The sequence below is a fragment of the Bos taurus genome, chromosome 7 (assembly GCF_002263795.3).
Source record: "Bos taurus isolate L1 Dominette 01449 registration number 42190680 breed Hereford chromosome 7, ARS-UCD2.0, whole genome shotgun sequence".
In the NCBI taxonomy this organism is placed as follows: Eukaryota; Metazoa; Chordata; class Mammalia; order Artiodactyla; family Bovidae; genus Bos; species Bos taurus.
Genome location: NC_037334.1, coordinates 49,460,629 through 49,478,247, shown reverse-complemented (window position 1 = coordinate 49,478,247; position 17,619 = coordinate 49,460,629). Strand labels below are relative to the sequence as shown.

At 37.0% G+C, this 17,619-nt stretch overlaps 1 protein-coding gene across 15 annotated transcripts in view; it reads left to right on the top strand.

The window, feature by feature from the left end:
* Positions 1 to 17,619, top strand: part of FAM13B (family with sequence similarity 13 member B) — a 95,590-nt gene that overhangs the window by 19,361 nt on the left and 58,610 nt on the right. For all 15 annotated transcript variants that reach the window (XM_024995194.2, XM_024995189.2, XM_024995198.2 and 12 more), the window contains exons 2-6: positions 8,976 to 9,142; positions 11,038 to 11,229; positions 11,659 to 11,871; positions 16,696 to 16,873; positions 17,173 to 17,314. In XM_024995194.2, coding sequence (XP_024850962.1) covers positions 11,073 to 11,229; positions 11,659 to 11,871; positions 16,696 to 16,873; positions 17,173 to 17,314 — 690 coding nt within the window. In that variant the 5' untranslated portion in view covers positions 8,976 to 9,142; positions 11,038 to 11,072. The remainder of the gene's footprint in view (positions 1 to 8,975; positions 9,143 to 11,037; positions 11,230 to 11,658; positions 11,872 to 16,695; positions 16,874 to 17,172; positions 17,315 to 17,619) is intronic.

Genomic DNA, 17,619 nt, shown 5'->3' with positions numbered 1-17,619 from the left:
GTTGAATGGAATTAATGAACTGCTTCTCATTTGTATATCTGTCGGTAGCTTCTTACTTTCTTAATCTCTGCTTCTTCTAAAATTTGGGCCGTATTTTCGACGATTTAATTGTGTTACCGGTTAGGGATCTGGGACACTTCTTAAATTCTGGGAAAGATGTAGAAAGGTTTATCAGTGTCGTAAAATTCTTCCTTAGGTGAAGTAAATGTTACGTTGTATATGTGTTTTAAACTACATATATACTGTTTTATTTTTTGGTATTAATATGAGTATAGAATTCTCGCATTTTCTATGTCTTTAAAATTTTATTTATTTAAAAAATTAGTAGGCTATTTTTAGAGAAGTTTTAGGTTCACAAAAAAATTGATCATAAAGTACAATTTTGCTATATATATCTTTTCTCCTGAACACAGTTTTCCCTACTCTTTATTGTTTTTATTAGAATGCCGTTTGTTTTAGGACAGAGATAATGACTGAAATGAGTGTATTGTGCCATGTCAGTTTCCCCCACCAATAAAAGAGCTATTTTTATTATCATCTATGAATAACCTCAGTCTGAGCATGGCTTCCCTTGTTTAGTTGCTAAGTCATGTCTGACTCTTTCGACCCTATGGACTGTAGCCCACCAGGCTCTTCTGTCCTTGGGATTTCTTAGGCAGGAATACTGGAGTGGGTTGCCAAAGCCCCTCCCTCTTTGTTGTACCCTGACTTTAATATTGGAGAACATAATAATATAAATTGTAGCTATATTTTGAAAAAAATTGTAATAAATGTGTATAATGTAAAATTTACCATTTCAACCATTTTTAAGTGTACAATTCAGTGGCATTAAGTACATTCTCAGTGTTGTACAACCATTGCCTTCATGGGTGCTCAGTTGTGTCCAATTGTTTGTGACCCCATGGACTGTAGCCCTACAGGCTCCTTTGTTCATGGGATTTCCCTGGCAGGAATCCTGGAGTGGGTTTCCTCCTCCAGGGGATCTTTTAAACCCAGGGATTGAACCTGTGTCTTCTGTACTGAAGGCTGATTCTTTACATTGTAGGCTGAGCCACTGGGGAAGCCTTTGTGCAACCATTGTTAGTTTCCATTTCTAGTGCTTTTTCATCATTCCAAACAAACTGTAGGCAGTAATTCCCCATTCCCGCTTCCTTCTAGCCCCTGGTAACTGCTCTTCTTCTTTTTGTCTCTATAATTTGCCTATTCTAGGTACCTTACATAGGTGGAATCAAATAGCATTTGTCCTTTTTTTGTGTTTGGCATATTTCATTTAGTACGTTTTTCAAGGTTCATTCATATTGTAGTGTGTATCAGAATTTCCTTCCTGTTTAAGATTGGATAATATATTCCATCGTGTGTATGTATACAACATTTCGTTTATCCATTCATCTCTTGATCAGTATTTCGATTGTTTCTACTTTTTGGCTTTTGTGAGTAATGCTGCTATGAACATTGGTGTACAAGTATCTGTTTAAGTTCTTGCATTTGTCACTCCTAGGTATATACCTAGGAGTGAAGTTGCTGATAATTCTGTGTTTAACTTTTTGAGGAACATCTAAACTGTTTTCCAGAACTGCTGCACCATTTTACATTCCCATTTAGCAATGCACAAGGGTTCCAGCTTCTCTCCATCTCTTCAGCAGTTGTTACTTCCCTTTCTTTGTTTGTTGGTTTATTTGGTAATAGCCATCCTAATGGGGGTGAACAGGTATCTCATTGTGGTTTTGATTTGCGTGTCCCTAAGACTGATGCTGAACATTTTTCATCTGTGTATCTTTGGAGAAATATGTTTAAGCCCTTTGCTCAATTTTTAAAATTGACTTTGTTTCTTTGTTTGAATTACTTTGAAAAAGTCATTTTGTAAATGATTTAAATATTTTATCTGAAAACTTTAATGGTTCTTAAAAATGAAGTACTGAAATTAAAAAAAATAGAAATTGGGGAATTCCCTGGTGGTCCAGTGATTAGGACTCTGTGCTTCCACTGCAGGAGGCATTGGTTCGATTCCTGGGTGGGAAACTAACATCCTACATGCCACAAGGCACGGCCAAAAAAAAAAAAAAAGGAGGGGGGAGAATTTCTGTTTACAGATGGATAAACAGGGAAGAGATTTTTCATCTGAAAAAGGTTTCCAATTATTTAGTAAGTCACACTGCATTAAAAAGATCTCAGTTAGGTATATATCAAGATGGAGAACTTACTTGTATAACCTCAGCATTACAAAAGTGATGCATTAAATGAAGATCCTGTCCTCTCCAGTGAGTAGGGTTAATGCTCTTAAACTTTCCTTTCTTTATATTCTGTTAACACAGCTAGGAGCAGAGGAGGGGATTACTGGGTGGAGAAAAAGAAAGTGTAGTATGTACACATGAACTTGACCTGAAACAATGTTCTCCAAGTGATGCAGTAGGCTCCTATGTGGGGTGGTTCACTTTGGGACGTAATAGAAGAGCTGACTTTGATTGGAAATGGGAATAATGAAGGATTTTTAAAATAGAATGTAATAAAGGTGGGTTTAATGCACCAACTCCCAATCACATAGTACACTGTAACTGTACTGTAAGTCACTTCAGTTGTGTCCGACTCTGTGTGACCCCATAAACGGCAACCCACCAGGCTCCCCTGTCCCTGGGATTCTCCAGGCTAGAACACTGGAGTGGGTTGCCATTTCCTTCTCCAGTGCGTGAAAGTGAAGTCGCTCAGTCATGTCCGACTCTTAGCGACCCCATGGACTGCAGCCTACCAGGCTCCTCTGTCCATGGGATTTTCCAGGCAAGAGTACTGGAGTGGGGTGCCATTGCCTTCTCCACATAGTACACTAGATAGGTACGAATTGTAATGGTATGAAGGATAATTCATTATCAGATTTATTTATTCACTCACTGGATATTTTTCTTTTTCTAAATGTAAGCTACATGAAGGAGCAAAACCAGAGCAGTTACTTGATCATAGTTGTATAACCGTACATTTATTAAACATTGAATTATGCACTTGAAAAGAGTGAATTTTATGATATGTAAATTATACCTTAATAAAGCTGTTTTTTTAAAAAAGCAACCCACCAGTGGACTCTAAGGAACTTATATATTCTCTTGGGGGAAAGAGACTTTAAACAGACACGGAAGGGGATATATAATAAAACTTATGATGATTGTTTTAGAGCCGAGGAATAACGTGCCCTAAGAAAATTAACAGGGGATATCATTAGGTTAGATGGGTTGGAGAACCCCCTCCAAGAATGAGACTTGAGTAAGAGTGGAAGATGAGAAAGAGGAAGTAAGGGACAGTGTTTGGGGTAAATGAACCAGCATGTATAAAAGTCTTAGGTTGAGGGATATGCAGTGGGTTGACAAGATAATTTAATGAAATTTATTAGATTTCTACTAGAGAAGTAAATACCCTAAATCTTTTTGGTTGGGTTTTTACCTAACTTCAGTATATTTTTTCTTTTGTATATGATGTGTAATAATTCTATTCTCTGTGGTTTTAAGCATTTTTCAGAGAAATGTATGTCTGGTTTCTATTATTGCCCTTTTCTGAAATGGAAAAATAGAAAAACTTGAATTGTTTACTTAAAATATGTATTTTTGTTTTTGTGTAGCAGGCTGCTGTTCCTTGTAATTGAAAAGGAAAAGTGAAAATAAAGCTCATATCACTTGCTGATTGACATAGTAGGTGCTTCATATTTGGGGGAAAGACTAGGGGGAGGTCTTTTGGATACCAGTCAATCCGCCTGCCAATGCAGGAGACTCAGGAGATGTGGTTCGATCTCTTGAGTCGGAAGATTCCCTGGAGGAGGAAATGGCAACCCGCTTCAGTTTTCTTGCCTGGAAAATTCCATGGACAGAGGAGCCTGGTGGGCTATAGTCCATGGGGTCACAAAGAGTTGAACTCAACGAGCACCACACACACACAGTGGATGAAAAATTTGGAAAAGTGAAGGAGGGCAAATTAAGGATCAGATAAGAAAATATTTTTATGTTAAAAGCAGACTATATTGTGGTTCATTGTAGAACCACTTTTGAAACTAATAATTTCGAAAGATATATATACAAGTGTTGGCATAATGGTTTTTGAATAGCAAGTACAGAATATTTGCTTTATGAATTACCTTTATGAAGTATCATTTCATACATTTCAGTAAAACTTCAGACAGTATTTTCAGTGTTGGCTGCAGTCATTGTTGTCTAACAGCGCGTTAACTAAAAGGCAGCAGACTAGAGCTTTACTGACTATTTTAGTGACCTACTCACTAGTCAAGTGACTTTAAACCAGTTTCTTAAGCTCTGAAATTTTTTTTTTGTTATTCTTTTGAGAAAGAAAACGATAATCTACTATGCTTATTTCACAGGGAATGGTTGTGAAGATTCAGTTGGATAGTGAACTGGAAAGTATACCAGAAATGATAGCATCATTTCAGATATTAGAATTCTGCTGTTGTATAATATTCACAACCTGGGAAACAAAGTTGAAATCTTTTTTTTTTCCTCTCCAAGTTCATAATTAAGTGGAAAAGACGTATACAGAAAATAAGTATAATCAGTGCTTTTTTGTTTGTATGTCACTCTTGCCCCATATCCCCCCAGCAATTTTTACACAGGTCTGTGCAAAAAGAGAGAAATGTTCTGCTCTCAAGGGATCCATTTGGTTAGAACAAGTTGTGGAATTACTTCCAATGGTTTAAAAAAAAAAAAAGAAGTATATTGTAGTTTGTTATTAAAGAGCAGCAAGAAATGATATGCTAGTCTTAAGATCATACTCATTAGTAGGCCCAAGGTGAGCATGTTTTCAGTGGAGGAACATGAAAGGTGAAAAGTTACTAGAACAGAGGAGTCTTGAAGAGTCAACATTTGTCACAGTTGAGATCATATGCATGATGTGATTGACTAGAATGTGTTCTCTTTAATGCATATATGCTTTCTCAGATATTTTGTGTCATCTTCTAAATTGTAGAGCAATTTTTTTTTTTTTTTTGAAAGGCTCAGTCATGTTGGTACTTAGTCAGAAGAACTAATTTAACATTTACTCAGTTTGACTTAGTAGAAAATCATGCTAAAGTAGTAACCAGTGACCTCGGAGTGCACGTAAAGGAATATTTTGGGAGCCAGCTTGCTCTAGCACACACTTAAACCGTTTCATGAGGAAACGTCATTTAAAGTGTCACATTTTCTCATACGTTAGGATTAAACATCACTCCAGCACTCTAACCTGTTTTTCATGCACTGTTATGTGAACTTTATAAAACTCAAGATCTGACTCCTGATAAATATCTTAAAAGGTCATCCTTTGAGGAAATTTCTTCATCTATCTTGGAGACTAACTTCAGGTACCTTATGGGTTCCTTGGCTTTTAAAATCAGATTTGTGGCTTATTTCCAAGTAGATGTGAGAGTAAATCTTTTTGCCTGTATAATACTGCTCATTTTCGTGTTCTAGTTTCTTAAGACTTAAATTACTTCTATTAGATTTGGAGTTAGATCCAGCAGCACATTCTAGCATCATTTACAAATTTTGAAGTTGAGCTCAGTGCCTTGAGGCTCAGTACCTGTAAAAGGGGAATAGTGCCTTTTATATTAAAAAAAATAGCATTTTTTAGGTATGAGAAATAACTTATGAAGTGCTTATAGATATAAATCAGAGTTTCTTTTCATTCTTTTAAAAAATTATAACTGATTTACAGTATTATTAGTTTCAGATATACAATAGTGATTGTTTCGTAGTTTTATATATTATACTCTAAAGTTATTATAAAGTGCTTTTCTTTCTTGCTTTGATTATCTTTGTTGCTGGAAGGAAATACGGCAGCCACTTTTGATGTTTTATTTAGTTTTTAATCACTTAAGGAGATGTTCAGTTCTTATTTATCTTCTTTGTGTAGCCAGTGTTATTCTTATTTATGTTTCTTATTTATGTCTTTATTCAACATATATTTTAAACTTTAGATTATGTGTTAGGGATTGTATGAGGCTATACAAAGATGAAATGACAGGGTCGCTACCTACAAGGTCCTCTCTTGAAAAAAAGAGACAGACGTATTTTTAGATTCTATGGAATCATTGCTAAAAAGGTAAGAAACACAATAGGAGTAAAAGAGAAGGAGAACTGTCTGCCTCAGGAAGTCACGGAGGGTTTGACAGAGGAAGTAAAGTTGAGACTTGATGGTGAATTGGAAGTTTGATGTACAAGATGAAATTTGTCATGGTGTTGAGTTAGGGCTCCAAGACAGAAAACAGAACGCACTCACAGCTTGGGAGGTGTGGTTTGTGAATTTCAAGTATTTAAATATTGTTGGAGAGTAGAGTGAGGTGGTGGAGAAGGCAATGGCACCCCACTCCAGTACTCTTGCCTGGAAAATCCCATGGACAGAGGAGCCTGGTGGGCTGCAGTCCATGGGGTCGCTAAGAGTCAGACACGACTGAGCGACTTCACTTTCCCTTCTCACTTTCATGCATTGGAGAAGGAAATGGCAACCCACTCCAGTGTTCTTGCCTGGAGAATCCCAGGGACGGGGAGCCTTGTGGGCTGCCGTTTATGGGGTCGCATAGAGTCGGACACGACTGAAGCGACTTAGCAGCAGCAGCAGCAGTGAGGTGGAGGAATGTCAGGAAAGGAGATTTTAGGTGAAGTACTTGTAGGCCGTGCAATAGAGTTTGCAGTCTATGGTGTATGTCAGAGGTTCATAAAACTTTGTATGTATTACAGTCCCTCAAAGAGCTGATTAAACATACAGAGGCCCTGGCCAGGTTCTCATGGATGCTAGGTTGGGGTTGTGGCTGTATACTGAATATCTGTATATTGAACAAACCCTTCCCCATCCCCAGATGAAGTTAGGAAAGCAATGCTGTAGGTCGCTGGTCTCAAAAGTGAGGTGCTGGCACTTTGAATGGGCAGGATGATCTGTTAAAATGTGTGTGGAGGTGGAGGAATACAGTTTACATTTCTGTTTATTTTTAATGTTAATTTTTTTTTTCCTTTTGCTGAGTCGTGCTGCAAGCAGAATTTTAGTTCCCTGATCAGGAATCAAGCTAGTGCCTCTTGGGTGGAAGTGCAGAGCCCTGACTACTAAACTGCCAGAGAATTACCTTTAAAAATGTTATTAGAGTGTTATGTTTATTATGTTCATAATATCTTAGGGTATTCAGTATTTTACCTTAGATATACATATGTATGAGAGGTATGGTTGTGATCTTTTTCCTGATTGAAAAATTTGGAGCCCAGGGCTCTAGGCATTGGAAAACAATTGAGGAATTTTGTGCAGGGAATTTAGTAGATTTGAGTATTGAGGATATCAGTAAGGAGAATAGATGAGGGGACTTAGTCACAGGGGATTTTATCTCCCTTTGTCTTTATTACTTTTCTTCTGATTTAAAAGTTTGAAATCATGTAGATTATAAAATAGTTGACTGTGGCCATGAAACCTTTTTGAGAGTTACTCAGAATGAATCAGGCTATTTACTAATAGATTTTCTCTAGGGGCAACCAGTTTTTAAAAGAGGGGTAAATGAGCTGTCTTAAGGTGAAATGTTTTGTTTAGTGGGTTGCAGTTAGTAAAATATATGTGTTGCATCTAGCTCCATGATTTAGCGAGTGTGGTTATACAAAATATACTCGATTTCATTGCTCATTGTAGTTCTGAAATCACAGAGGAGGGTTGGTTGGTTATTAGATGTCTTGTCCCTGAAGTTAATCTCTCTAAAAGATCTTACATAACTTTGAAGTCGTTTTTCATGTAAGAGACTACATGTTTTAGCAGGCATTTCAGGATGTTTTAGAAGTAATCGTCTACTAAACATTTGTTGTGGGAATGTGGTTTTCCTTCCCCTCCGTTTTTAATGTTCCTCCTGGAGGTATGTGTTACTATTAACACGTTTTTGAAAACCACACTGTATGATAATACTCTTCTGCTTACCTGAACCCTCTTGAGCAGGGACCTGCAGTGTACTGAGCTTATTAGAAGATTTTACATAGATTATTAGAATTTATAGAAGATGATGAGACCAAATATTAAACACATTGCCAACAGGTTTTCCCTGCCCTTCTGTCTCTCCACAGCCTCTTTTGCTGGCCTTTTAACAGTATGTAAAGAAAAGAAAGAAATTGATTTTCTTTCTAATGCATGCATGGATTTTCTCAGTAAAATGTAACATGTGTAGGTATTTTTTATATAAGGAAACCTAGGCTTAGCAACATGGAAGCTGTTCAGCATCACATCTACAGAGCTAATATTTGAATATGCACCTTTCTAGTGCTGTGTATACACGTTGCATATGCACTTTCTAGTTCTAGTTGGAAAACTCCTCTTTTCCAACATGCACTATTGCCTCTTCAAATTAGAAGGTGCGTACTGCTGTGTTCTGGATAACAGAATGTATCTTGTATACAAAGTAAAGTATGTAAGTGTGGTACCAAGCTCAAACTCATGTCTTTCACTCTGATGTAAAAGTGCTTCCATGTTTAGTTCTGAGTATATGAGTAAGGATGGAATAGGACTGGGTGGGATGTGTGTGGGTGTGTGCACAAATGAAGGGTCCATTGAGGAAAAATGTATTATGAGAATGGTGTAATCCCTGAAAATGTGTGCTGTCAAAGATTATCCTGTGCAATGCGTTTGTTTATCTTTAGCAGAAAGATTCATACCCAGGTTAGCCATCATAATTTGAAACCTTGTGTAAGATTTTGCCTCTTGTTCTCAGATTTTTTTAAAAATTATTCATCTATGTGGCTGCATCAGGTCTTAGTTGCGGTGTGTGGGATCTAATTCCCTGACCAGGGACTGAATCCAGGCTCCCTGCATTGGGAGCTTGGAGTCTTAGCCACTGGACCACCAGGGAAATCCCTCTCAGACAGATTTTTTTTAGGCAGAAGAATGCTTTTTGTTTTAGTCACCTTCCTGAATAGATTCACTGCTTATTCTAGTCTCTTCTCACAGTTAAAGATGTTATAGGAAATTAAAAGAATTTTTTTTTTTTCTTCTAGATTAACTGCTGAAGTACTGATCGAGTTCTGCGTTTCTTCAATGAGGAACTATAGGCTGATCTTCTGCCATAATCTCAAACAGCCATAAATGACAAAAGAATGCTTGCTCAGTGAGGGTAGCTGGTGCAGAAACCATTTTTTAAACTTAGGTGTTTAAGTACTCAAAGGTAAGTTTTCACAATAGTAATTATCCCATGCTTATATATCCACAGAGATTTTGGAATTAATTTCCTATTGCTGCTATTGACTAATTAACAGGTTTTGTAGTTATTAGCTGACATCAGATGTGTTAAAGAATGGATTTTGCTTGTCTGAAACTGTTTACATTTATGGCATTTTGCTGTCCCTAAGTTAATTTTTACTATTTATATAAGTTTCATTTGTTCTCCAGTGGGTTTACCTTTTGTACATATGGACATATACATATACATTTATTTGTGTAAACTTTTAGAATATTGAGCTTTTTTTTTGTTTTGCTCTTATCTTTCTCTTGTAGTGTGAAAGGAATTTTGTCTCTGGGGTGATGAAAAAAGCTCAGTTGGTGTCTTTTTGTTCATTATCAATTTTTGAAAAAGGTTTTTCTTTCCTTTATCCATATAAATTAATAAATTTTTATTTCATTTTTATTTTTTATTCCTTTGGCCATGCTACATGGGTTGTGGGATCTTAGTTTCCGGACCAAGGATTGAAACCACGCCCTCAGCAATGAAAGCACAGAGTAGTAACCACTGGACCACCAGGGAATTCCCATAAATGATTATTTTAGAAAATGAATATTTATTGAGATTATTTGTTCTTTGATGATTCAGAAATTGGAAACATTGTTTTTGCCCACTGATTCTTTATTGATCACAAGTCCTACAGAGTTAAGATGAATTATTTATTTCTTCTGGACTAGACAGACTGTGGAAGTTTTTCTTTTGAATAATTATGAAGCAGCAGGATTGATAAAAGAACATTCTCATTAAAGGTAGATGCCTAGAAGAAGAAGTGAAGTCACTCAGTCGTGTCTCACTCTTTGTGAACCCATGGACTGTAGGCTATCAGGCTCTTCCGTCCATGGGATTTTCCAGGCAAGAGTGCTGGAGTGGATTGATATTTCCTTCTCCAGGGGACCTTCCCAACCCAGGAATCGAACCCAGGTCTCCCGCATTGCAGGCAGACGCTTTACCGTCTGAGCCACCAGGATGCCTAGAGCTGAAGAATTTCCTTTGTTTATAAAAACATGGCTGCTCTGTCATGTAGAAGTAAGAACTAGTTAATCTTGTTCTTATTAGCCTATCATTTTAAAAAAAGATTCTCTCCTGTTAGGTTGCTTATGAATTGAGTGGTTAGATGAGCTTCATATACCAGAGTCCAGAAATGATTAGGTTTGACCTTTTACTTGTGTCATTATTAAGCTTGGTCAGTAAGGTCTTATTGGTGCAAAATTTGCCCCTTAATTTGTCATTGAGACATTAATATCCATTGCGAAGTTCAGTGATCAGTTTTGCCATTGTTTGATAAATAGGCAGTCATGGCATGGCATTAGTATTGGCTTCCCTGATGGCTCGGCTGGTAAAGAATCTACCTGCAGTGCATGAGATCCCAGTTTGATTTCTAGATTGGGAAGATCTGCTGGAGAAGGGGTAGGCTACCCTCGCCAGTATTCTTGGGCTACCCTGGTGACTCACCTGGTAAAGAAGTCTGCCTGCAATGTGAGAGACCTGGGTTCGATCCCTAGGTTGGGAGGATCGCCTGGAGAAGGGAAAGGCTACCTGCCCCAGTATTCTGGCCTGGAGAATTCCATGGACTATACAGTCCATGGAATCGCAACGAGTCAGACACGAGTGAGCAATGTTCACTAAAGGGAGCATTCAGAACTGACTTCACATAGTAGAGAAAATGTTTAGATGATTGTATTGAGCTTTAATTGTAGAACACACTTTGGGCCTGGTAACTGGAACATATTTAATAGATAAGAACACGTTCATGTGTAAAGCCTTCTTCTTTAATGTATGTAGTCATATTGCCACCAGTTAATCATTATAGTCTTTTTTTTTTTTTTCCTTTCATTTGGCAGAAAAGACAGCTTTGATTTCTGGCTGCAAAAAAGATATGAGGAAGAGCTCCTCCCCTTCCTTGAGTAACTGCAACTCCGTTCTTGCTAACAAAATATTTGGAATTCCACTTGATGAGCTGCAGCAGGGAGGACATCCAGACAATGAGGTTCCGTTCATAGTCCGCCATGTAGTGGACTATATTGAGGAACATGGTATATATTTCTTTACTTTGAGGGCTAGCCTCTGTTTTAATAGACACAGCTTATCCCTTTTGGACCTTGGATTATTTTTTTCCTCAGTACTCCATGTCTACAATATTGTGAGGAAAACTGATGGAAATTATTTTTTTTTAGTGTATCTTTCATTTAAAGTTATATGTTCAGATATGCCTGATTTAGAGCATATTTTAGTGGGAGGGATGATAAGAATATTTTTTAACGAATATAAAAGGGTGGGATAAAGTACAATATCCCTCTAGACAGAGACAGTGTGTGTTTTTAGATGTGTGATTTGAAGGTGTTCAGCCCAATCGGGAGACAAGAATGGCTTTCTGAAAGTATGAATATTTTAAGTTCACTGGAGAATGAATATATATAGTAGTTGAAACTTACTTAATTTTTGCCTTGAACTAATTAATGTAGGAGGTCTGGAGCAACAAGGACTTTTTCAAGTCAATGGAAATGCTGAGACAGTGGAGTGGCTTCGGCAGAGATACGACAGTGGAGAAGAGGTGGATTTGGTTAAGGAAGCAGATGTTCCCTCAGCTATTAGTCTTCTTAGGTTTTTCCTTCAAGAACTTCCTGAACCTGTTATCCCTGGAAGTTTGCATATTCACTTGATGCAACTTTCTCAAGGTAACATAATCTGAATCTTACCAATCAATCCCTTAACATTTAATTTCAAAATCTTTATCTTTTAGAAATCTTGACATGTAAGCAGTAACTATAGTAATTCTGAGAATAATTTCTTAAGTTCCCATTTGAATACATATGCTCTTTGGAGCTGTATTGTCTAGTTAAAGGAATGGCAACCTCTTAGATTCCTGTAGTAATGTTTACTTTTTATGATTGGTCTTAGTGAGCCTAAGATATAAGATGAGAAGGAGGAAAAGCAGGAGATAAGAACAAAGAGAAAAGAAGGAACAACAACAAAAAAAGATGTGTGGCAGAAGGTCCCATAATAGCCAGTGATGTTGGTTAGTGGTGATGTTACTATGTTTATCCTTGGTTTGATTGAATATTCTAGCAAAAGCCAGAAGATAGCTTTGATTCTAAGTTTGGACTATACCTAAAACTTGTTCTTGGACTCCTGAAGGAAAGTGAAAGTCTCTCGGTTGTGTCCGATTCTTTGCTACCCCATGATAAAATATCAAATTGGACATCAGATTGCAGACCAAGTCAAGAAATTCATTGGTCTCTGTTGGGTTAATTTTTTGGTGGTGACTGAAAGTAGGGCTTAGCTGGGATGGATAAGAAAAATAAAAGTGAAGTATGCAGAAAGGTAAAAGAACCAAGAAGCGATGAGGTGCTTCTGTTTCTTGAGCCAAATGGTATTCATGTGTGTATAATAGTGTGACATGTTTCATTACATAGGAAAATTTATGAAGTTGACATGTAATACAGTTGACTCTTGAGCAACATGGGTTTGAACTTACATTTTTTGTCAAAAAATTTGTACTACGAAAAAAAAAAATTTGTACTACGGTACTACATGATCTACGGTTGGTTGAATCGACACATGAAGAACTGTGGACTTGGTGGACCTGCTATAACGTTACACACGACTTTTCAGTCATGTGAAGGGTTGGCACCCCAACCCCTGTGTTGTTCAGGGATCAACTGTATTATCCATTTCCTTAGATTTTTTTTTAAATTTATTTATTTTAGTTGGTGGCTAATTACTTTACATTATTGTAGTGGTTTTTGCCATACATTGATATGAATCAACCATGGGTTTACATGTGTTCCCCATCCTGAACCCCCCTCCCTCCTGCATCCCCATCCCATCCCTCTGGGTCATCCCAGTGCATCAGTCCTGAGCACCCTGTCTCATGCATCAAACCTGGACTGGCGATCTATTTCACATATGATAATGTACATGTTTCAATGCTATTCTCTCAGATCATTCCACCCTCGCTTTCTCCCACAGAGTCCAAAAGACTTTTCTATACATCTGTGTCTCTTTTGCTGTCTCACATATGGGATTATCGTTACCATCTTTCTAAATTCCATATATATGCGTTAGTATACTGCATTGGTGTTTTCTTTCTGGCTTACTTCACTCTGTATATTTTTTTGGCTTTTCTTTGTATTGTGGAATCTCTCTAAAATTTTTTTCGAAATGGAACTTCTAGAGAAATTCAGTGATAGTAAGAAATTATAACTGCTTCCTTAATTCCTACTTGCTGTGAGAGCTGGATATTTTGTTTTATATCCTTAAGTTGTATATGGTTAGAAGAGGAGGATTTCTTTTTGAGAGTATTTTTCCATTTTATTTTTTTCTTAAATTTATTATTTTTTTTAAATTTAAAAGCAAGCCTAAGTTAATAGATGCCTCTTATTTATGTGTTAAAAGTCAATACAACGATAATTTATGATCCTGTTATGTATGTTTTTCTCTATACAGCTAGATGATTGAGCTCATTTTATACTTGATTTATTCAGGAATGGTTAGCCTGATTCAGTTTTGTTTCTTTATTGTGCCACCGGGATCAAAGAACAGGTTTCAGAATAAAGTATCAATATCGTCACCTTTTTTCAAAGTGTAATTTTCTTTTTTTGTCCCAAGAAATATTATTTTTGTTTTGAATTTCTGAATCTATTTCAAATTTCTTTTCTTGGAAGTAGGTATTTTTTCAAATGTTTATATTGAGTCATCTAATAAGCATTTTTGCACCCATTAAATATATATAATGAAAATGATGTGTTAGAGTTTTTGGAGCTTTTTTTATGTCTTTAGAGCCATTCATTTTGTTTTTATAATGATAGGATTCCATTTTCCCTGTGTTATAGAATTGTAAACAGGTCTTTTAAAGTTCTACGAATCTGATAATCTTTCAGTTTTGACTGAAAATTTATAAATGAATAAGTGGAATGAGATTTAGTGATAAAAAAGTTACTGCCTCTCACTGATGCTACCAGTCAGAAGCTGTTCTGTCAGTGAGATTGTCATTTTCACTGTTACTCATTTAAAAGTACGACAGTATCATGTACTGTGTTACTGATGGAGTTACAATATATATCTTACTAATTATTCTGTGTCAGTATTCACTTGTGAAGGAATTTAAGATGTGCAGAAATGCTTTTGGCCTGTTTTCAGAAAACCACCATTCGCCTCCATTGCCCATGTATATAACCATTAGCACACACACCCATATACACACACACATGCATGCACACACACCCATATACGACACCCATTTCTTTAATAGGTATGCAGGTAGGTGTGGCGGTACTTGAGGTGATATTTGTAATTCTGTTGTAATAAAATCTATTCGTTCATCCTTTAATCATTCATTTGGGAAGGTGTCTGGGTCTCTGGACAGAATTCTCTCCATTTATCATAGGTAACTCTTATGTTAATATTTTAATATTTCACAACCTTGGTACTCCTAATATTTTGGGCTAGGTAATTCTTTAGTATAGGGGCTATCCTTGAATTTTAAGATATTCAGTAGAATCCCTGGACTCTGTCTACTAGATCCACTGGTACCCCTTTCCCCCAGGTTATGACAATCATTCCACTCATTGGCAATGTTATCAGCCATTGGTTTAGCTCATGATAGTTTGTCCAATTGTTTATACATCATATTTTGGTAGAAAACACAATTCACAATTCTGTGAATTTGTTGTTACATTAAAAAAAAAACTGTTAACAATGGTTAAAAGATTTCCTAGTCAGGGGAATCTTCTTTGATATGTACATATATTTTTCTTGGTTATGATTTAACTAGGTAGTAGGCTTAAAATGGGGGAAGGCGGTGGCACCCCACTCCAGTACTCTTGCCTGGAAATCCCATGGACGGAGGAGCCTGGTGGGCCGCAGTCCATGGGGTCAGTAAGAGTCTGACATGACTGAGCGACTTCACTTTCATTTTTCACTTTCATGCATTGGAGAAGGAAATGGCAACCCACTCCAATGTTCTTGCCTGGAGAATCCCAGGGACGGGGGAGCCTGGTGGGCTGCCGTCTGTGGGGTCGCACAAAGTCGGACACGACTGAAGCGACTTAGCAGCAGCAGCAGCAGGCTTAAAATGGCACCCCACTCCGGTACTGTGGCCTGGAAAATCCCATGGATGGAGGAGCCTGGTAGGCTGCGGTCCATGGGGTCACTAAGAGTCAGATATGACTGAGCAACTTCGTTTTCACTTTTCCTTTCATGCATTGGAGAAGGAAATGGCAACCCACTCCAGTGTTCTTGCCTGGAGAATCTCAGGGACAGGGGAGCCTGGTGGACTGCCATCTGTGGCGTCACACAGAGTCGGACACGGCTGAAGCGACTTGGCAGCAGTAGAAGCAGAAGTTTAGAAGAAAACAGAAATTCAAAAAAACATTCATTCAGGGACTGTTTCAACCAATTATAAAGACAGAGTACCTGGGCAGTCGATAATGTTATGTAATGTAGAAGAATTGTTACTGGTTGCATTTTAAATTTTAAGTAAAACTCATATGACCATAGCCGTTTCTGGTAACTTCTTAGAGTTGTGTTATTTTGTAGAGATGACCAATATCATGGTCATAACCTTTTACCAATAATTTTTCCCCCCAATAATTATTTTTAAATTAATTTTAAGGACCTCAAGAAAAATACAGAATGAAAGATAATTGGGTTAATTTTCCCTATTAGAGCAATTAATTACTTCATTTTGAGGTACCTCTGAGAAATTACTTCTCCTCTTTGGGACCCTCACCAGTCAGTGGGTTGATACAGACCTAATTTCTGTTAATGAAAACTTATTGACGTAAACACAGGACCTGTCTTCTGGTAGCTGAAAATTCACTTGGTAAACCGAGAAGAGGAATTTGGGTTTTGTTTTTTTTTTTTGCTGCATCATGCAGCATGTAGGATCTTAGTTCCCTGACCAGAGATTGAACCTCCTGCATTGGAAGCCTAGAGTCTTAACCACTGGATTGCCAGGGAAGTCCTGGAATGCATCCTAATTTATTGATAGTTCTGTTGATATTGCTGAATTTAATTGTCCTTTTCAGAATGTTAAAAGAAGAAAGTGTTTTTTTACTCTGTTTCTTCCTTGTTTTTTTTTTTTCAGATACTGTTAGCTGGTTAAATTGCTTCTCATTTTTGCTTACTAGTGGTTGGTGTTGAATGGTATTGACGAGTACGTTTTGACTTCTTAGAGTTGGCACTAATTTGGAAACACATGTGCAGTCATGCAAAAGACAGTATTTTGAGAATTAAAATAAGCTCTAGGATTGGAGCCAGTGAATAATAGATGAAGAAAACATTCTCTAACAGTTGAGGGGTTGCATTCCTTCTCCAGTTCTTCCACTTAATAAGTGAAATGCAGAGCCCTAAGGCATTTGGCCTCTAGTAGAGGAAGTGAAGAGGTTTTGAATTGTTATAGTAAACTGGTGATGAAGGTGGAGTAATGTGAATCTGGCAAAATATCTGAGCTTTGCTTTTGCTTCATTAAGAAAAAACCCTGTCATTATGTTTTATAGATTATAATAATGAAGATGAATTTGGAAGAAAGTTGAGGTTCCTCTTGCAACAGCTTCCACCTGTTAATTACAGTTTGTTAAAGTTCCTGTGTAGATTTTTAGCCAATGTAGCATCACATCATGAAGAAATTTGGTCAGCAAACTCTTTGGCTGCTGTCTTTGGTCCAGATGTCTTCCAGTAAGTTTTTCACAAATTTTTGTTTTATTAAATAACATTGTATTTGTGAAATAGAATCATCATACTATCTCCCAAGGGTCATAGGTTGCTTGATGAACCATCATTTTTTATAGTAGATCTGATTAATCCTCCCAGTATTTCTGTGAACAAGGTACAAATTAGGTTGGCTTTACAGATGTTAAAACTGTGGCACAGAATGGTGGCATAAATCACTCAGGTCTATAAAGTGACTCAGTTTCTTCAGACTTTATCTGTGATGGATTTAAGGACTCTCAATTCAGTTTGGACTTTTCTTTTAGTATTTACACAGATGTGGAAGATCTGAAAGAACAAGAAATAGTAAGCAGGATAATGGCTGGACTTCTGGAAAATTACTATGAGTTTTTTGAGAATGAAGAGGAAGATTTTTCATCTAATGATTTGAGTTCAATTACTGAACAGGTGAGACTATTTTAAATATTCTACTTGGAGGGAGGTTTTTTTCATTTGGTAAAGAATATGCTCTTAAAGGTTTGGCCCAAAGTTATGTGGACTTTTTAAGTACTAAAAGTTTAGGACGTAATTTTCTTGGTTATTATACATTATCATAGGTGGTATTTCCATGTAGTATATGAATGTGATTTTTTTTCTGAACAACTTCTTGTCGTCAGTTTGGATAATATGGAAAAGGAATCGAAACCAGAGATACGCTAGAGCTTTTGTGGGTTTTCTTGTGTTTTTCTTTTGTTAAATTAAGCATTGTTTAT